Source organism: Saimiri boliviensis, chromosome 1 (genome assembly GCF_048565385.1).
Source record: "Saimiri boliviensis isolate mSaiBol1 chromosome 1, mSaiBol1.pri, whole genome shotgun sequence".
Lineage (NCBI taxonomy): Eukaryota > Metazoa > Chordata > Mammalia > Primates > Cebidae > Saimiri > Saimiri boliviensis.
In genome coordinates, this window is record NC_133449.1 from 83,137,301 (window position 1) to 83,152,090 (window position 14,790).

The 14,790-nt window shown below is 39.5% G+C and overlaps 1 protein-coding gene across 3 annotated transcripts in view; it reads right to left on the minus strand.

The window, feature by feature from the left end:
* EML6 (EMAP like 6) overlaps positions 1–14,790 on the minus strand; it is a 298,470-nt gene that overhangs the window by 261,687 nt on the left and 21,993 nt on the right. For 2 of the 3 annotated variants that reach the window (XM_074400077.1, XM_074400066.1), the window contains exon 4: positions 90–205. In XM_074400077.1, coding sequence (XP_074256178.1) covers positions 90–205 — 116 coding nt within the window. Of the gene's footprint in view, positions 1–89; positions 206–14,790 lie in introns of those variants that run through there. The other variant, XM_074400057.1, reaches the window with a different exon arrangement.

A 14,790-nucleotide genomic window follows, 5' to 3' on the forward strand; every position in this document is an offset into this window, starting at 1 on the left:
GGTCAGAAGTTCAAGACTAGCCTGGCCAACATGGTGAAATCCTGTCTGTACTAAAAATACAAAAGTTAACCATGTTTAGAGGCATGTACCTGTAATCCCAGCTACTCGGGAGGCTGAGACAGGAATCGCTTGAACCTGGAAGGTGGAGGCTGCGGTGAGCTGAGATCGGGCCACTGCTCTCCAGCCTGGGCAACAGAATGAGACTCTGTCTCAAAAACATAAAATAAAAAGCCTGTCAGATTGACGGACACAGTTAGGACATATGAGTGTAGCTGTTTAACCACAATTTCCTCTGTATGAAACTAACCAATTATTTAGAACTAGAACTTGTAGCCTTAACCTCATTAGTATCACACTTTAGATACCATTAAACTAATAAAAATTGACAGTGATATGTAACCAGTTATCAACAAATGGGGTTAGAGTCTACATTTTTAAGTAAAAGATTTAAAAATAAAAATAGCACATGAGAAGATGCTCAACATAATTAGCCAACACAGAAATGCAAATCAAAACCACAAGATACTACTTCACACCCACTAGAATAGCTATAATCAAAAAGACAGTAACAAGTGTTGGAGAGGAAGTAGAGAAATTTGAACCCTCATACATTGCTTGTGAGGATAAATTACATCTCGATAAGATGCAGCTGCTTTGAAAAGGAATCTGGCAGTTCCTCAAAAAGTTAAATATAGATTACCATATGACCCAACAGTTCCGCTTCTAGGTATATCCCCAAGACAGAGAATAACATATATCCACACCAAAACTTGTACATGAATGTTCATAGCAGCATTAGTTAAAATGGTCAAAAAGTGGAAATAATCCAAATCTAAATATCCATCAATTTGTGAATGGATACATAAAATGTGTATATCTACATAATGGAAAATTATTTCCCAATGAAAAGAAGTGAACTAATACAACATAGACCTTAAAAATATTATTGCGGGTGTGGCCAACATTGCGAAACCCCATCTCTACTAAATATACAAAAATTAGCCAGCCATGGTGGTGGGTGCCTGTAATCCCAGCTACTTGGGAGGCTGAGGCAGGAGAATCACTTGAACCAAGGAGGTGGAGGTTGCAGTAAGCCAAGATTGCGCCAATGCATTCCAACATAGGCAAGAGCAAGACTCCGTGTTAAAAAAAAATTATTCTGGGTGAAAGAAGCCAGTCGCAAAAGACACATACTGTGTGATTCCATTTTCAGATGGAGTATCCAGAATAGACAACTATAAATAGACAAAGTAGATTCGTGGTTGCCTATAGCCAAAGGTGGGGAGGTGGGGAAATGGGAATGACCGCTAATGGGTATGGGATTTTGGAGGGCAGGAGTGATTAAAATGTTCTAAAATTAGTTTGTAATGATGATTGCACAATTCTGAGTATACTAAAGAGCACCACTTTAAGCAGGTGAAATGTATGGCATCTAAATTATATTTCAATAAAGCTACTAAAAATAAAAATGAAAACAATGTTGAACTTGTTTTACTTGGTTGTTACATATAGATTTCCTGCATATTATACGTACCAGTCACTTGTCTATTCAATTCCTTAAGTGCCAGTTATTTTTAGAGCAGAAATGATTTCTTATTCATAAAGGAGATGATTGATTTTTAAATTAAAATTCAGCATTTTATCTATCATCCAGAACTTATTCTATGCTTAGCATGTTTTCAGGAATAATAAACATCTTAGATAAACTACACAAGTCACATTAGAAGATATAAAATGCAGCCGGGCGCGGTGGCTCAAGCCTGTAATCCCAGCACTTTGGGAGGCCGAGGCGGGTGGATCCCAAGGTCAAGAGATCGAGACCATCCTGGTCAACATGGTGAAACCCGTCTCTACTAAAAGTGCAAAAAATTAGCTGGGCATGGTGGCACGTGCCTGTAATCCCAGCTACTCAGGAGGCTGAGGCAGGAGAATTGCCTGAACCCAGGAGGCGGAGGTTGCGGTGAGCCGAGATCGCGCCATTGCACTCCAGCCTGGGTAACAAGGGCGAAACTCCATCTCAAAAAAAAAAAAAAAAAAAAAAGAAGATATAAAATGCTAGGGCTAAAGAGAATGGGCAATTAGCAGTCATTTGTGGAGAAAAAAAAATTTCTAAAGTTTCCTATCCTCCCATCTTTTTAAAAACTTTTTCTACAAAGGATAAAGAGTTTCTGTCTATTGAGCTGTGGAAGGCAGTACAGTCTAAGAGAATATCAAATCAATGAAAAGTTTTCATGTTTTTTAGTGAAGATGGGGTTCCTCTTTATTCTCTGCACAATAAAGGTAACATAAAAGAACCAGGTCAGACAAGTGAGAAAAGGCTTCTTTAATCCCTGTGTGAAAAGGACCTCTTCTAAAAAGCATACCTAGATACCCAGAGAGAGTCTGTCTTTCAAATGTAACTAGCTAGAAGTCTACATAAAGTCTAGTTTGCCTGAAGATCAGCTTGTAATGTACAGACATTTGAAACTCCACATCACTTTATATTTCTTAATCCAGACATTAGTGCTGGTAACAAGTCTTTTTTTTCTCCTCCTGATAATATTTCAGTCATAGTGTACCTTTTTAATGCAGCCCCTATTGAAACACTAGTCTCAAAGGAAGAATGTGAAAAATTAGTCATAGAGCTTATAATGCATGCTATTCTTTCAACATGTTTCAAATGTTTTGGGTCTCTTATAATAGGGGTAACATCTAGTTGTTAGATCTGGACCACTGGATCTGGCAACATTAAATATTCTTCCCAAGTGGGCCCTATACGCTAATTTATTTGCCTTCTCCAAAATCCATACCAAGAAATATCCTATTTGCATTATTACATTTTTGGACAATTCATAATCATCTCTTCTAGATATATTAAATTTCCTATTACACTAACTTGCACTACATTTACCCCAGTTTTAAATCTTTTCTGAGGCATTAAGTTTTTCTAGTGTTTGCTAGTAAGAGCAATGAGAGCTTCCTATAAATGGTATTAGTTTTTTAAACTTTTAAAGATGTGCAACAATCCCACTGCTAGGTAGGTTCCTAAAATAATAATTTAATAATTGTTATTACTAGGAAGGATGCAGTGGCTCACACCTGTAATCCCAGCACTTTGGGAGGCCAAGGCGGATGGCTTCAGGCAAGGAGTTCAAGACCAGCTCAGGCAAAACTCTGTCTCTATTAAAAATAACATGGCAAAACTCTGTCTCTATTAAAAATAAAAAAAAATCGGCCAGGTATGGTGGCATGCACCCGTAGTCCCAGCTACTCAGGAGGCTGAGGCATGAGAATTGCCTGATCCCGGGAGGCGGAGGATGCAGTAAGCTGAGACCGCACCACTGTACTCCAGCCTTGATGACAGAGCAAGATGGAGTGAGATTCTGTCTCAAAAAATTATTATTACTAATAATTATTATTAATAATTTTGTGTTACCTTCAGGTGTACATTCTAGAATATGGTTCAAGTTTATACTAAAGAGGAAACTATAATAATCTGCACCTAAGAATCAGGATTCTAGAGTGGGAAGGTATTTTAGAGATACTTTAATTCTACTAAAGGAGGCTCAGGTGATTGCCGAGAATAAAGAGAGTCCATAACAATTTCATTGAGTGTGTGTGTATTCAGAGAGATAACACTTGAGTACTGGTGTGGGAAGGGATTAATAACACTACACTGAAAGGATCCTGGAATAGTGCGACAGGGCAATCCTTTCACTTTAGAAGACACGACTCTGGATCCAGACCACCCAAACTGTCATCCTTACTTTGCCACTTAGTGGCCTTGGACAAGTTACCTAAATCTCTCTGAGTTTCAGTTTCCTCCTCTGTTAAATACTGTAGGCATAACAGTATCTATTTCATAGGATTGTTGTAAGGATTGCATGCATAAAATGTACATAAAGCTGCCTGGGGCCCATCTAGACTTTCCTTTTCCTTTTGGAGCAAAGATTCTGCCAGGCCAAAGAGGCACGCCCACTCAGAGCCCATATCCACCCCAACTTTTAAGACCATGTTCCAGATATCTGAGACCCTTGAATTCCCTACACAAATGGCTCTGAGCCCACTTACAGGGCTATCTTCCCAACTTCTCTGCTGGCATGTGTTCTTCTAGGCCAGAGGGTGACATGAAAGGAAAGTGATTTGTGGGGCAGGGGAACGTGTGCCTGGAGCATACACGTATGGACTGATGCCCACAAACCTGTGTGTGAGACCCCTCAAGAATATTGTAATTTTTTCAGTGTAAGGTTTTTTTTTTTTTTTTTTTTCGTTTTTAGGAGACTTGCTCTGTCACCCAGGCTGGAGTGCAGTGGTGTGATCTTGGCTCACTGCAACCGCTGCCTCCCGGAAGCAATTCTTCTGCCTCAGCCTCTGGAGTAGCTGGAATTACAAGCGCCCGCCAATTTTTGTATTTTTAGTAGAGATGGAGTTTCACCATGTTGGTCAGGTTGGTGTTGTACTCCTGACCTCAGGTGATCCACCCGCCACGGCCTCCCAAAGTGCTGGGAGCCGCCACGTGAGCAGCCACGCCTGGTCTGTAAGGACTCTTCTTTTCGCCCCACCATTTGACTGGTCCGTATTTCTTGTCCTGTGTCCAGGAAGAATGAGGTACAGGGACAAGCGGAAGATGAACAAGACAAACAGGACATCTATTGAGCAATAGAACAGCTCAGAGGGGACCTGCAGTGGGTGGCTCCTCTCCGTAGCCAGGGTTTCCCAAAGAGTGTTCAGCTCTCAGCAGAGAGGGTAACCACTCTCTGTAGGTAGGTGGTCCCACCATCTCTTCAGGTCTGGCTGAACCCAGGACTTTTTATGGGTCTCAGAGGGGAGGAAGTGTAAGGCAATCGGTCCATTAGCAGCCATGGGTGGCTGGGAAAAAGCACCACAAGTGCCCACTCTGTTCACTGGAGCAGCAGCCCGGCCGCCAGGCTTCAGACCTTCCCCGGATGGAAGGTGGGGCTTCACCAGGGGCCTGCCCACTTCCACCCAGGAGCCTGTCTGCCTCCTGCCGCCTTCATGGTGCCCAGGCTGTTTGGGCCAAGACGCACCAGCGGCTCAGCGCAAGCTGCCCTCCGCCCCTGCCCCAGCTTCCCTAATGGGCTTATCAGTGTCCAAAGTCCAGAGGAGGCTGGGGCGGCAGGGGACTGGTGTGTTAACGCTGCCCTGAGTGTGTGCACACCCATCTTGGCTGCAACAACACCTGGGCTTGACCCCAACCTTGCTCTGAGATCAGAGTGGGCACCAGAAGCTGGGAGAGGCCAGGCAGCAGGAGCAGACATCTCCAAGCCTGCAGGAATAACGGGGGGCCTTCCTGGCCCCCAAAAGTGCAGAGACGCCTGGATTCGCAGCCGGGGCTGGGTGGCTGCAGCTGCGCCTGGGAGGGCAGGTCCACAGCCAGGACTTGAGCGGCTCCAGCTGCCAATGGGAGGTCGCTGCTCCTGTCTGCTCCAGCTCCCGCGGACTCCATGGAGCACTGCCCCGCATATTTGGATCCAGAGTTGAACAGGGCCCCTCTGTGGCACTCTTTGCCCGCCCCTCCGTGCCCTACTCCAAATATTTATTATATATTATAGTTACACAACATCAATATTTAAAATATTAAGACTCCCAAAGAATGTAAAAGGAGGATTTAACGGGCCCAGCTCCTCCTCCGGGCCCCTCTCTGCCTGCCCCTCCGTGCCCTACCGCACTGCTCCCCTGCCAGTGGGTGACTCGGCCTGGCCCCACCACGGGGGCTCCCAGGACGGCAGGCTCCGAGGGGCTTCCAGGGGTGAGCTCCAGGGAGACTCTCCTCTGCATTTTGCCTGCAGCAGCAGCAGGCAAGGTGCAGGTGGCACGGCAGCCCCAGCCAACCCTGCACAAACAAACCCGATGCTCTCGGGCAGCCCCACGAATCCTGGCTGTGCCTTCAGCCAGGGGCTCGGGGGCTCCCAAGACATGGAGGGAGCAAGGTTGAGGCCCGAGTGAAGTTTCCAAACCTGGAAGTAGGTCCTGCCCCGCCCTGCGAGGGTGGGGTGGTGCCGTTGGCTGCCTCAGGAATGCGGGGCACAGGGGAACCGACACCGCCATTGCTGCTCCTGCAGCTGCTCCTGCCACCACGGCCTGCGCCTCCTCATTGCAGCCAGAGTGATGGAAGCGGCCACTCTGGAAGGCCCACCACTGCCATCAATAGCACTCCAAATACTTATGATGAATTAGAGTTACACAACATCAATATTTAAAATATTAAAACTCCCAAAGAATGTAAAAGGAGGATTTAACTTAACTATGCACGAGTCTGTGTGATTGATGACCTGAGTTACTGTTACTGTGTTTTTAGTTTACCTGGCCGTGAAACTGGTGTCTATTCTCTGGCCCAAAGTTTTCTGATAAATTTCTAGAATGTATTAGAACTAAGTCTGCATTAAACTAAAATTTCTTCACAACCTTGAAAGCATCAACATTGCTTAAATGCAAAGGCTTTAATGAGCTGAATATGTTACAAGTTCATTAAATTGCTATCATTATGCAGCATAGCTGAATACATTTTCAAAATTGCACACAGAAGGCACAGTATTATGTCAACAATGAATGGTAATATAAAGACCACAATATCAAGTAGTTAGGTTCTAGAGTGAGGAAAACGAGAGAAACAATTGTTCAAGTAGCTTAACACCCAAAGTTCTGAGTTTCTGAAAACACCCACTTTACTAAAAGGAAGGAGATTTAAAAACATACTCTTTTGAACCCTGCTGCTGGTACCTGCAAATACCTCATTTTCTGTATCAGTGAAGTTTCTGGTTCTGCTGACTGTAAAGGTGAACAGTCTAAACAGAGTGGCACAGAATTATAGAGCTAGGGACACATGAAATTAAAACAAGACCCAGGTTTAACCACAGCTCTAACCACTTTCTTTGTGGCTTTGAACAAAGCAGCAATCTTTTTAGGTTTCAATTTACTAAACCATAAAATGTAGGAGTAAGACCAAATGATCTTTAGGATCTCTTCCACCTCTAAAATGTTATGGCTAATTCATTAATAGCATTAGTTTGTTATGAGCAATATGTATTTTCGTGAAATAGTATAATTCAGTCACACATCATTTATTAGATCCTGCTTTGAAGAGTGGGGAAAACAAGGTGGAATTAGTGCAATTCACTCCTAATCTAGGGCTCTTTAAAAAGACTGGAGCCAGGTGCAGGGGCTCACACCTGTAATCCCAGCACTTCGGGAGGCCGAGGCAGGTGGACCACATGAGGGCAGGAGTTCAAGAAGAGCCTGGCAAACATGGTGAAACCTGGTCTCTACTAAAAATACAAAAATTAGCTGGACATGGTGGTGTGTACCTGTAATCCCAGCTACTCCAAAGACTAAGGCAGGAGAATCCCTTCAACCTGGGAGGCAGAGGTTGCAGTGAGCTGAGATCGCACCATTGTGCTCCAGCCTGGGCAACAAGAGGGAGACTCTGTCTCAAAAAAAAACCATAAAAATAAAATAAAATAAAAAGACTTGGCTAACCTTTGAATATACTTAAAACAGTTGAACTGTACACTTTTAAATGGTGAGGTTTATGGCAGGTGAATTATATCTCAACAAAAGATTACATTAGAAAAAATACTGTGCTCATCCCCAAAGAAGTAAGTCTGTAGCCTAAAGAAGTTTAAATAGTGATGTGGACCAAAGAGTACAAACCCTTAGATAATGGAACTAAAAAAATTTGAATAGCAATTTAGCTAGGCCAGCAGTAAAAGCTACCCTTTACTAGAACTGGCTCCATAATTCACGTGGCCCAGTACAAAATGACAATGCAGGACCCTTGTTCAAAACTTAAGAATTTCAAGACAGCCATCATACAGCATTAAACCAAATGCAAACCACCTCAGAACTCTGGGCGCTGACTACACAGATCACAACCATGAAGCCAGCTGGATTTACTGAATTTTAATATTTTCTAGGCCCAGGGCTGAACACTTCACAGACCACTCAATCAATTTTCACCACAACCCTGCGAAAGTAATATTCTTATTCCCATTTTATGAATAAAGGAAATAAAAGCTTAAAGAGGTTAAAGAATGTATCCAATTTCTCACAGTCTGTAGGTGAAAGAGCTGTACTTCAAGTGTAGATCTGACTCCAAAGGCATGTTTTTTAAATAGTGATCTTCAAACTTATTAATAAAAATTGTTTAGTGAGCACTCTGATGTATGTGTAAATATATAAGAATAAATTATATACATGTATTACCACATTAATAAGTTATATACACTAAATGTCGTATAAAACAAAGACATTTTAAAGATGACATATATAGAAATTCTAATATGTTCTTCCCATACCCTTACAATTCACATTCCACAATTACTGTAGTACGCCGATAAGGTAGCCCTTAACCCAGGAATTAAGGCTGCCCTGAACCCAGCCAAACTTAGAATTAACAGCACTTAAGACGTTTATTTTCCTATGAAGCATGAAATTTTAACAGGAGATTCTAAAAAGGTAACACTCAAAAAGGTGACGTTTTCATAACAGAATTTTAGGTTCTAAAAAAGCAGGGGGTATTTTTTTTTTTTTTTTAAATCCTGAAGGCTGGCTTGCCTTAGAGAAAAATCATTTCACTTACTGATAAGATAAGCTGGGTGAGCCTGACCAACATTTTTGGTTAAATCTAGGTTATCTAAAAAGTTATACAGTAAAGGATGATTCATTGTAGAACACAAGAAGGAAAGCACTGACTTGATGAATGTTTATTGGTACCTGCAATGGGTCCAGAACCTTGCTGGTTGCTGGAGACAGATCAGTGAGCAAGGTAGGCTCCCTGGGGCCAAGATCTAAGTATGTTCTATAGAACAACAGGCAAGGGCAATTTCCACACCAGCACAAATAAGCTTAGGAGGAAATAAGATGCACTTTGTCCTCTGCTCATTGTACATAAACCTTTGAAAAGCAAGACTATGCTTCCAGGTATGTTTTATTAAGAAATATTTCACTAATGTTGGAGTTTGATGAAGACCCAAATTTTCCTTAAAAATGTCAAAACCCTGTAGTCCCAGCACTTTGGGAGGCCGAGGCAGGTGGATCATGAGGTCAAGAGATCGAGACCATCCTGGCCAACATGGTGAAACCCCATCTCTACTAAAAAATACAAAAATTAGCTGGGAGTGATGGTGTGCGCCTGTAGTCCCAGCTATTTGGGAGGCTGAGGCAGGAGAATTGCTTGAACCTGGGAGGCGGAAGTTACAGTGAACCGAGATCACGCCACTGCATTCCAGCCTGGTGCCTGGCAACAGAATGAGACTCTGCCTCAAAAAAAAAAAAAAAAAAAAAAAAAAAAAAAAAAAAAAGTCAAAACCCATTTTTTATAATACAGTACTCTTCTTTCTCTAGTTTTTAGATCCTCTTTAAATACTGGCCGCTAGTAATTCTGCTTTTATCTGTTTGTATGTAACAAACTTTGGTTGAATCATGAATGTACTAAAAATTGACAGCACAAGATAGAGGAGATATTTATATCTCTTCCTGAAGATGGCGACAGAAGACCGTACCTTTAATACAGGGCCCCATCTTGTGTACCAAGAGATAAACACACGCTGTTTAATCAGAAAATACTGAATTTTTACAAATCTGTCTTTACTAAATCTAAAATATTTTAAAAAGTATAAATAAATGATCTTTTTAGTTTACAGTTAGTTTAAAAGGTGGATTATTTGGATAGCTTGTTTGCTTTGCAACAGTAGCAAAAGAAAAAAAAGAGTGAATAGAAAAAGAAAATTGGGACAGCAGATGATATCTTGAGCTGAACATGTCAACAATTCTTCCGTTCCTTTATTTGATTGCACAGTTACTCCCAGATTTATTTATCCTGGTGCTTGTTTTAACGCAGCTCCAAAATCAGTGGAAAATTGGAGCCACAGTCAGTCTGCCTGGCGCAAATCCTGCCTCCCCTATCTACCAGATGTGTGACTTGACAAGCTAACATCTGTCTCTACATATTTGTTTCCTCATCTGTAAAATGGAGATGATGATGAACAGAATAAGCATGTAAAGCACTTAGCACAGTGCCTGGCACACATTAAGCATTCAATAAACGATAAGTCTCATCACTAGATCACACCAGGGCCCTGTATAGATGGCCTAGGAAGCTCCTTCAAAACATATCTTTCACTATATTTTAGGAAGAGGCATGGTTTTCAGTATTGGCCAATCCCAGAAAAGGGGAAAACTACTTTGGGGACTAAACAATATAATTGAGATATCACTGGACTCATTGCTTACGATGCCAAATTGTTGAGTTTTTCATTTTGAGGCAATCAAATAATTTGATTGATGAGTCTAATTGCCACATATAATAGTTTTTGCCTTGATGAAAAATTACATAAAGCAATTTTATCCAGAATGCCATATTTATTTTAATCTATATCTTCTTCTATTAGGTTTGCAAAAGTAATTGCTGTATTTGCCGTTTAAAAGTAATTGCAAAAACAGCAATTACTTCTGTACCAACCTAATAAATGGTTATCTATATTTGAAATTCCAATCTATGTTTCTAATTCAGCATTTAATCTTAAAATATTTAGAAAAAAGATAAAATAAGCACCATTTTCCAAATGACATGATCTTAAAAGGCAAGTTCAATTTACTTGTATTTGTTATTTGTTGTTGTTGTTGAAGTCTTTTTTAAATTCATCACCTCAAGCATTTATCCTTTGTGTTACAAACAATCCAAGTATACTGTTAGTTACTTTTAAATGTACAATTAACTTTTTTACTATAGTCACCCTGTTGTGCTATCAACTACTAGATCTTGTTCATTTTCTCTAACTTTTGTGCCCGTTAACTATCCCCACTTCCCCCAAGCTTCCCACTACTCTTTCCAGCCTCTGATAACTATCTTTCTACTCTATCACTGTGAGTTCAATTATTGTAACTTTTAACTCCCACAAATAAGTGAAAACATGTGAAGTTTGTCTTTCTGTGCCTGGATTATTTTAGTTAACATTATGACCTCCGGTTCCATTCATGTTGTTGCAAATGACAGGATCTCATTCTTTTTTATGGCTGAATAGTACTCCATTGTGTATATGTACCACATTTTCTTTATCCATTCATCTGATGATGGACGCTTAGGTTGCTTCCACTTCCTGGCTGTTGTGGATAGTGCTACAATAAACATAGGAGTGCAGATATTGCTTTGATATACTGATTTCCTTTCTTGTGGGTTTTTCCAGGAGAGTGATTGCTGGATCATAAAGTAGCTCTATCTTTAGAACACTCCAAGTTGTTTTGAAGAACCTCCAAATTGTTCTCCAAAGTAGCTACACTAATTTACATTCCTGCCAACAGTGTACAAGAGCTCCCTTTTGTCCACATCCTCTCCAGCATTTATTGCCTGACTTTTGGATGAAGGCCATTTTAACTGGAGTGAGATGATATCTCATTGTAGTTTTGATTTGCATTTCTCTGATGATCCATGATGTTGACCACCTTTTTATATGCCTGTTTGCCATTTTTATGTCTTCTTTTGAGAAATGTTTATTGAGATGTTTGGCCACTTCTAATTGGATTAGATTTTTCCTATGAAGTTGAGTTCTTTATATAGTCTGGTTTTAGTCCTTTATCAGATGGATAATTTGCAAATATTTTCTCCTATTCTGTGGATTGTGTCTTCAGTTTGTTAATTGTTTCCTTTGCTATACAGAAGCTTTTTACCTCAATGTGATCTCATTTGTCCATTTTTGCTTTGGTTGCCTGTGCTTGTGGGTTCTTACTCAAGAAATCTTTGCCCAGTCCAATGTCCTGGAGATTTTTTTCAATGTTTTCTTTCAGTAGTTTCATAAAGTTCTTAAATGTAAGTCTTCAATCCATTTTGATTTGATTTTTTTATATGGAAGGAGATAGGAGTCTAGTTTCATTCTTCTGCATTTGGATATCCAGTTTTCCCAGAACAATTTATTGAAGAGGCTGTCTTTTTCTCAGTGTATGTTCTTGGCACCTCTGTTGAACATGAATTTGCTGTAGATGTGTAGATTTATCTCTGGGCTCTCTATTCTGTTCCACTGATCTATATGTCTGTTTTTATTCCAGTACACGCCTTTTTAGTTACCATAACTCTGTAATATAATTTAAAGCCAGCTAATGTGATTCTTCTAATTTCGTTCTACTTGCTCAGGATAGCTTTGGCTACTCTGTGTCTTTTGTGATTCTATATACATGTTAGAACTGTTTTTTTCTATTTCTGTGAAGAACATCCTTGATATTTTGAAAGGGATTGCATTGAATCTGTAGATTGTTTTGGGTAGTATGAACATTTAACAACATTAATTCTAATCTGTGAACATGGAATATCTTTCCAGCTTTTAGTGCCCTCTTCAATTTCTTGTATTAGTGTTTTATAGTTTTTATTCTAGATATCTTTGACTACTTTGGTTAATTTGTAGGTATTTTATTTTATTTTATTTTATTTGTAGCTGTTATAAATGGGATTACTTTCTTGATTTCTTTTTCAGATTGTTCATTTTTGGCATATACAAATGCTATTGATTTTTCTATGTTGATTTTGTATCCCACAACTTTAATGAATTTGTTAATCAGTTCTGATAGTTTTTTGTTGTTGTTGTTGTTAAGTCTTTTTTTCTAAATATAAGATCAAATCATCTGCAAACAAGGATAATTTGACTTACAGTTTTCCAATTTGGGTGCTCTTTCTTTCTCTTGTCTGATTGCTCTAGCTAGGACTTCCAATACTATGATGAATAACAGTGGTGACAGTGGACATCCTTATCATGTTCCATATCTTAGAGGAAAGGCTTTCAGTTTTTTCCCATTCAGTACGGCACTAGCTGTGGGTCTATCATATATGGCTTTTATCATGTTGAGATATGTTTCTTCTATACACAGATTACTGAGGGTTTTTATCATGAAGGGATGTTAGATTTTATCAACATCAATTGATATAATGATTTATTATCAATTGATGTATCATCAATTGAAATAATCATATGATTTTTACACTTTATTCTGTTGATATGCTGTATCACATTGATTGATTTGCATATGTTGAACCACCCTTGCATCCCTAGGGTAAAACCCACTTGGTCCTGATGAATTATCTTTTTAATCTGTTGTTGAATTCAGTTTGCTGTTTTGTTAAGGACATTTGCATGGGTATTCATCAGTGACACTGGTTCTACAGTTTTCTTTTTCTGATGTGGCTTTGTCTGGTTCTAGTATCAGAGTAATACTGGCCTTGTAGAAAAAGTTTGAAAGTATTGCCTCCTCTTCTATATTTTGAAATAATTTGAGTAGGATTGGTATTAGTTCTTCTTTAAATGTTTGGTAGAATTCAGCAGGGAAGCCCCTGCGTCCCGGGCTTTTCTGTGTTGGGAGACTTTTTATTGTGGCTTTGATCTTGTTACTTGTTATTGGTCTGTTCAGGTTTTGGATTTCTTCATTGTCGAATCTTTGTAGGTTATATGTGCCTAGGAATTTATCAATTGCTTCTAGATTTTCCAATTTATTGGTATATAGTTGCTCATAGCAGCCACTAATGATCCTTTGAATTTCTGGGGTATCAGTTGTAATGTATCCTTTTTCATCTCTGATTTTATTTATTTGGGTCTTCCCTTTTATTTCTTAGCCTGGCAAAACGTTTGTCAATATTTTTTTATCTTTGCAAAAAAACACAACTTTTTGTTTCACTGATATTTTGCACTGTTTCTCCATTTTGAATTAATTTATTTATATTCTGATCTTTATTATTTTCTATCTTCTACTAATTTTGGATTGTGTTTGCTCTTGCTTTTCTAGTTCCTTAACATCCATCATTAAGTCATTTATTTAAAGTTCCTGTTTTTTGATACAGGCACTTGTAGCTATAAACTTTCCTCTTAGAACTGCTTCTTATGTATACCACAGGTTTTGGCATGTTGTGTTTCCATTATGATTTGTTTCAAGAAATTTTAAAATTTCCTTCTTACTCTCTTCATTGACTCACTGGTAATTCAGGAGCATGGTGTTTAATTTCCATGTGTTTGTCTAGTTTCTAAATTTCCTCTTGTTACTGACTTCTAGTTTTATTCCATTCTGATCAGAGAAGATGCTCGATTTTATTTCAATGTTTTTGAATGTTTTAAGACTTGTTTTATGACCTAACATATGGTCTCTTTTTGACAATGATCCATGTGCTGACAAAAAGAATGTGAATTCTGCAGCTGTTAGATGAAACGTTCTGTAAATATATATCAATTCCATCGGGTCTATAGTGCAGATTAAGTCCAGTATTTCTTTGCTGATTTTCTATCTGGAATATCTGCCTAATGCTGAAAGTAGGGTGTTGAAGACTCCAGCCATTATTATATTGGAGTCTATCTCTCCCTTTAGCTCTAATAATACTCATTTCAGATATCTGGGTGCTCCAGTGTTGGGTACACATATATCTAAAATTGTTATATCCTTTTGCTGAATAGATTCCTTTATCATTATATAATGAACTTCTTGGTCTCTTCTTATAGTTTTCTGGATAGTCTTGATGCTGTGGATGTTTGTCTGCATCTGGGCACTGAAGAGTTAAGTGTTGATTGTAGTCTTCACAGCCTCAGCTTGTTTGTACCAGTCCTTCTTGGAAAGGCTGTCTAGATATTCAAAAAGACTTGGGTGTTGTGATCTAGGCTGTATCTGCATTAGGGGGCACTCCCAGCCCAGAAATGGTCTGATTCTTGCAGACACATACAGGTATCCATAGAGGTACAACCTTGATGGTCTTGGCTACAATCCAGAAGAATTCTCTGGATTACCAGGCAAAGACCCTTGTTCTCGCCCCTTATTTTCTCTCAAACA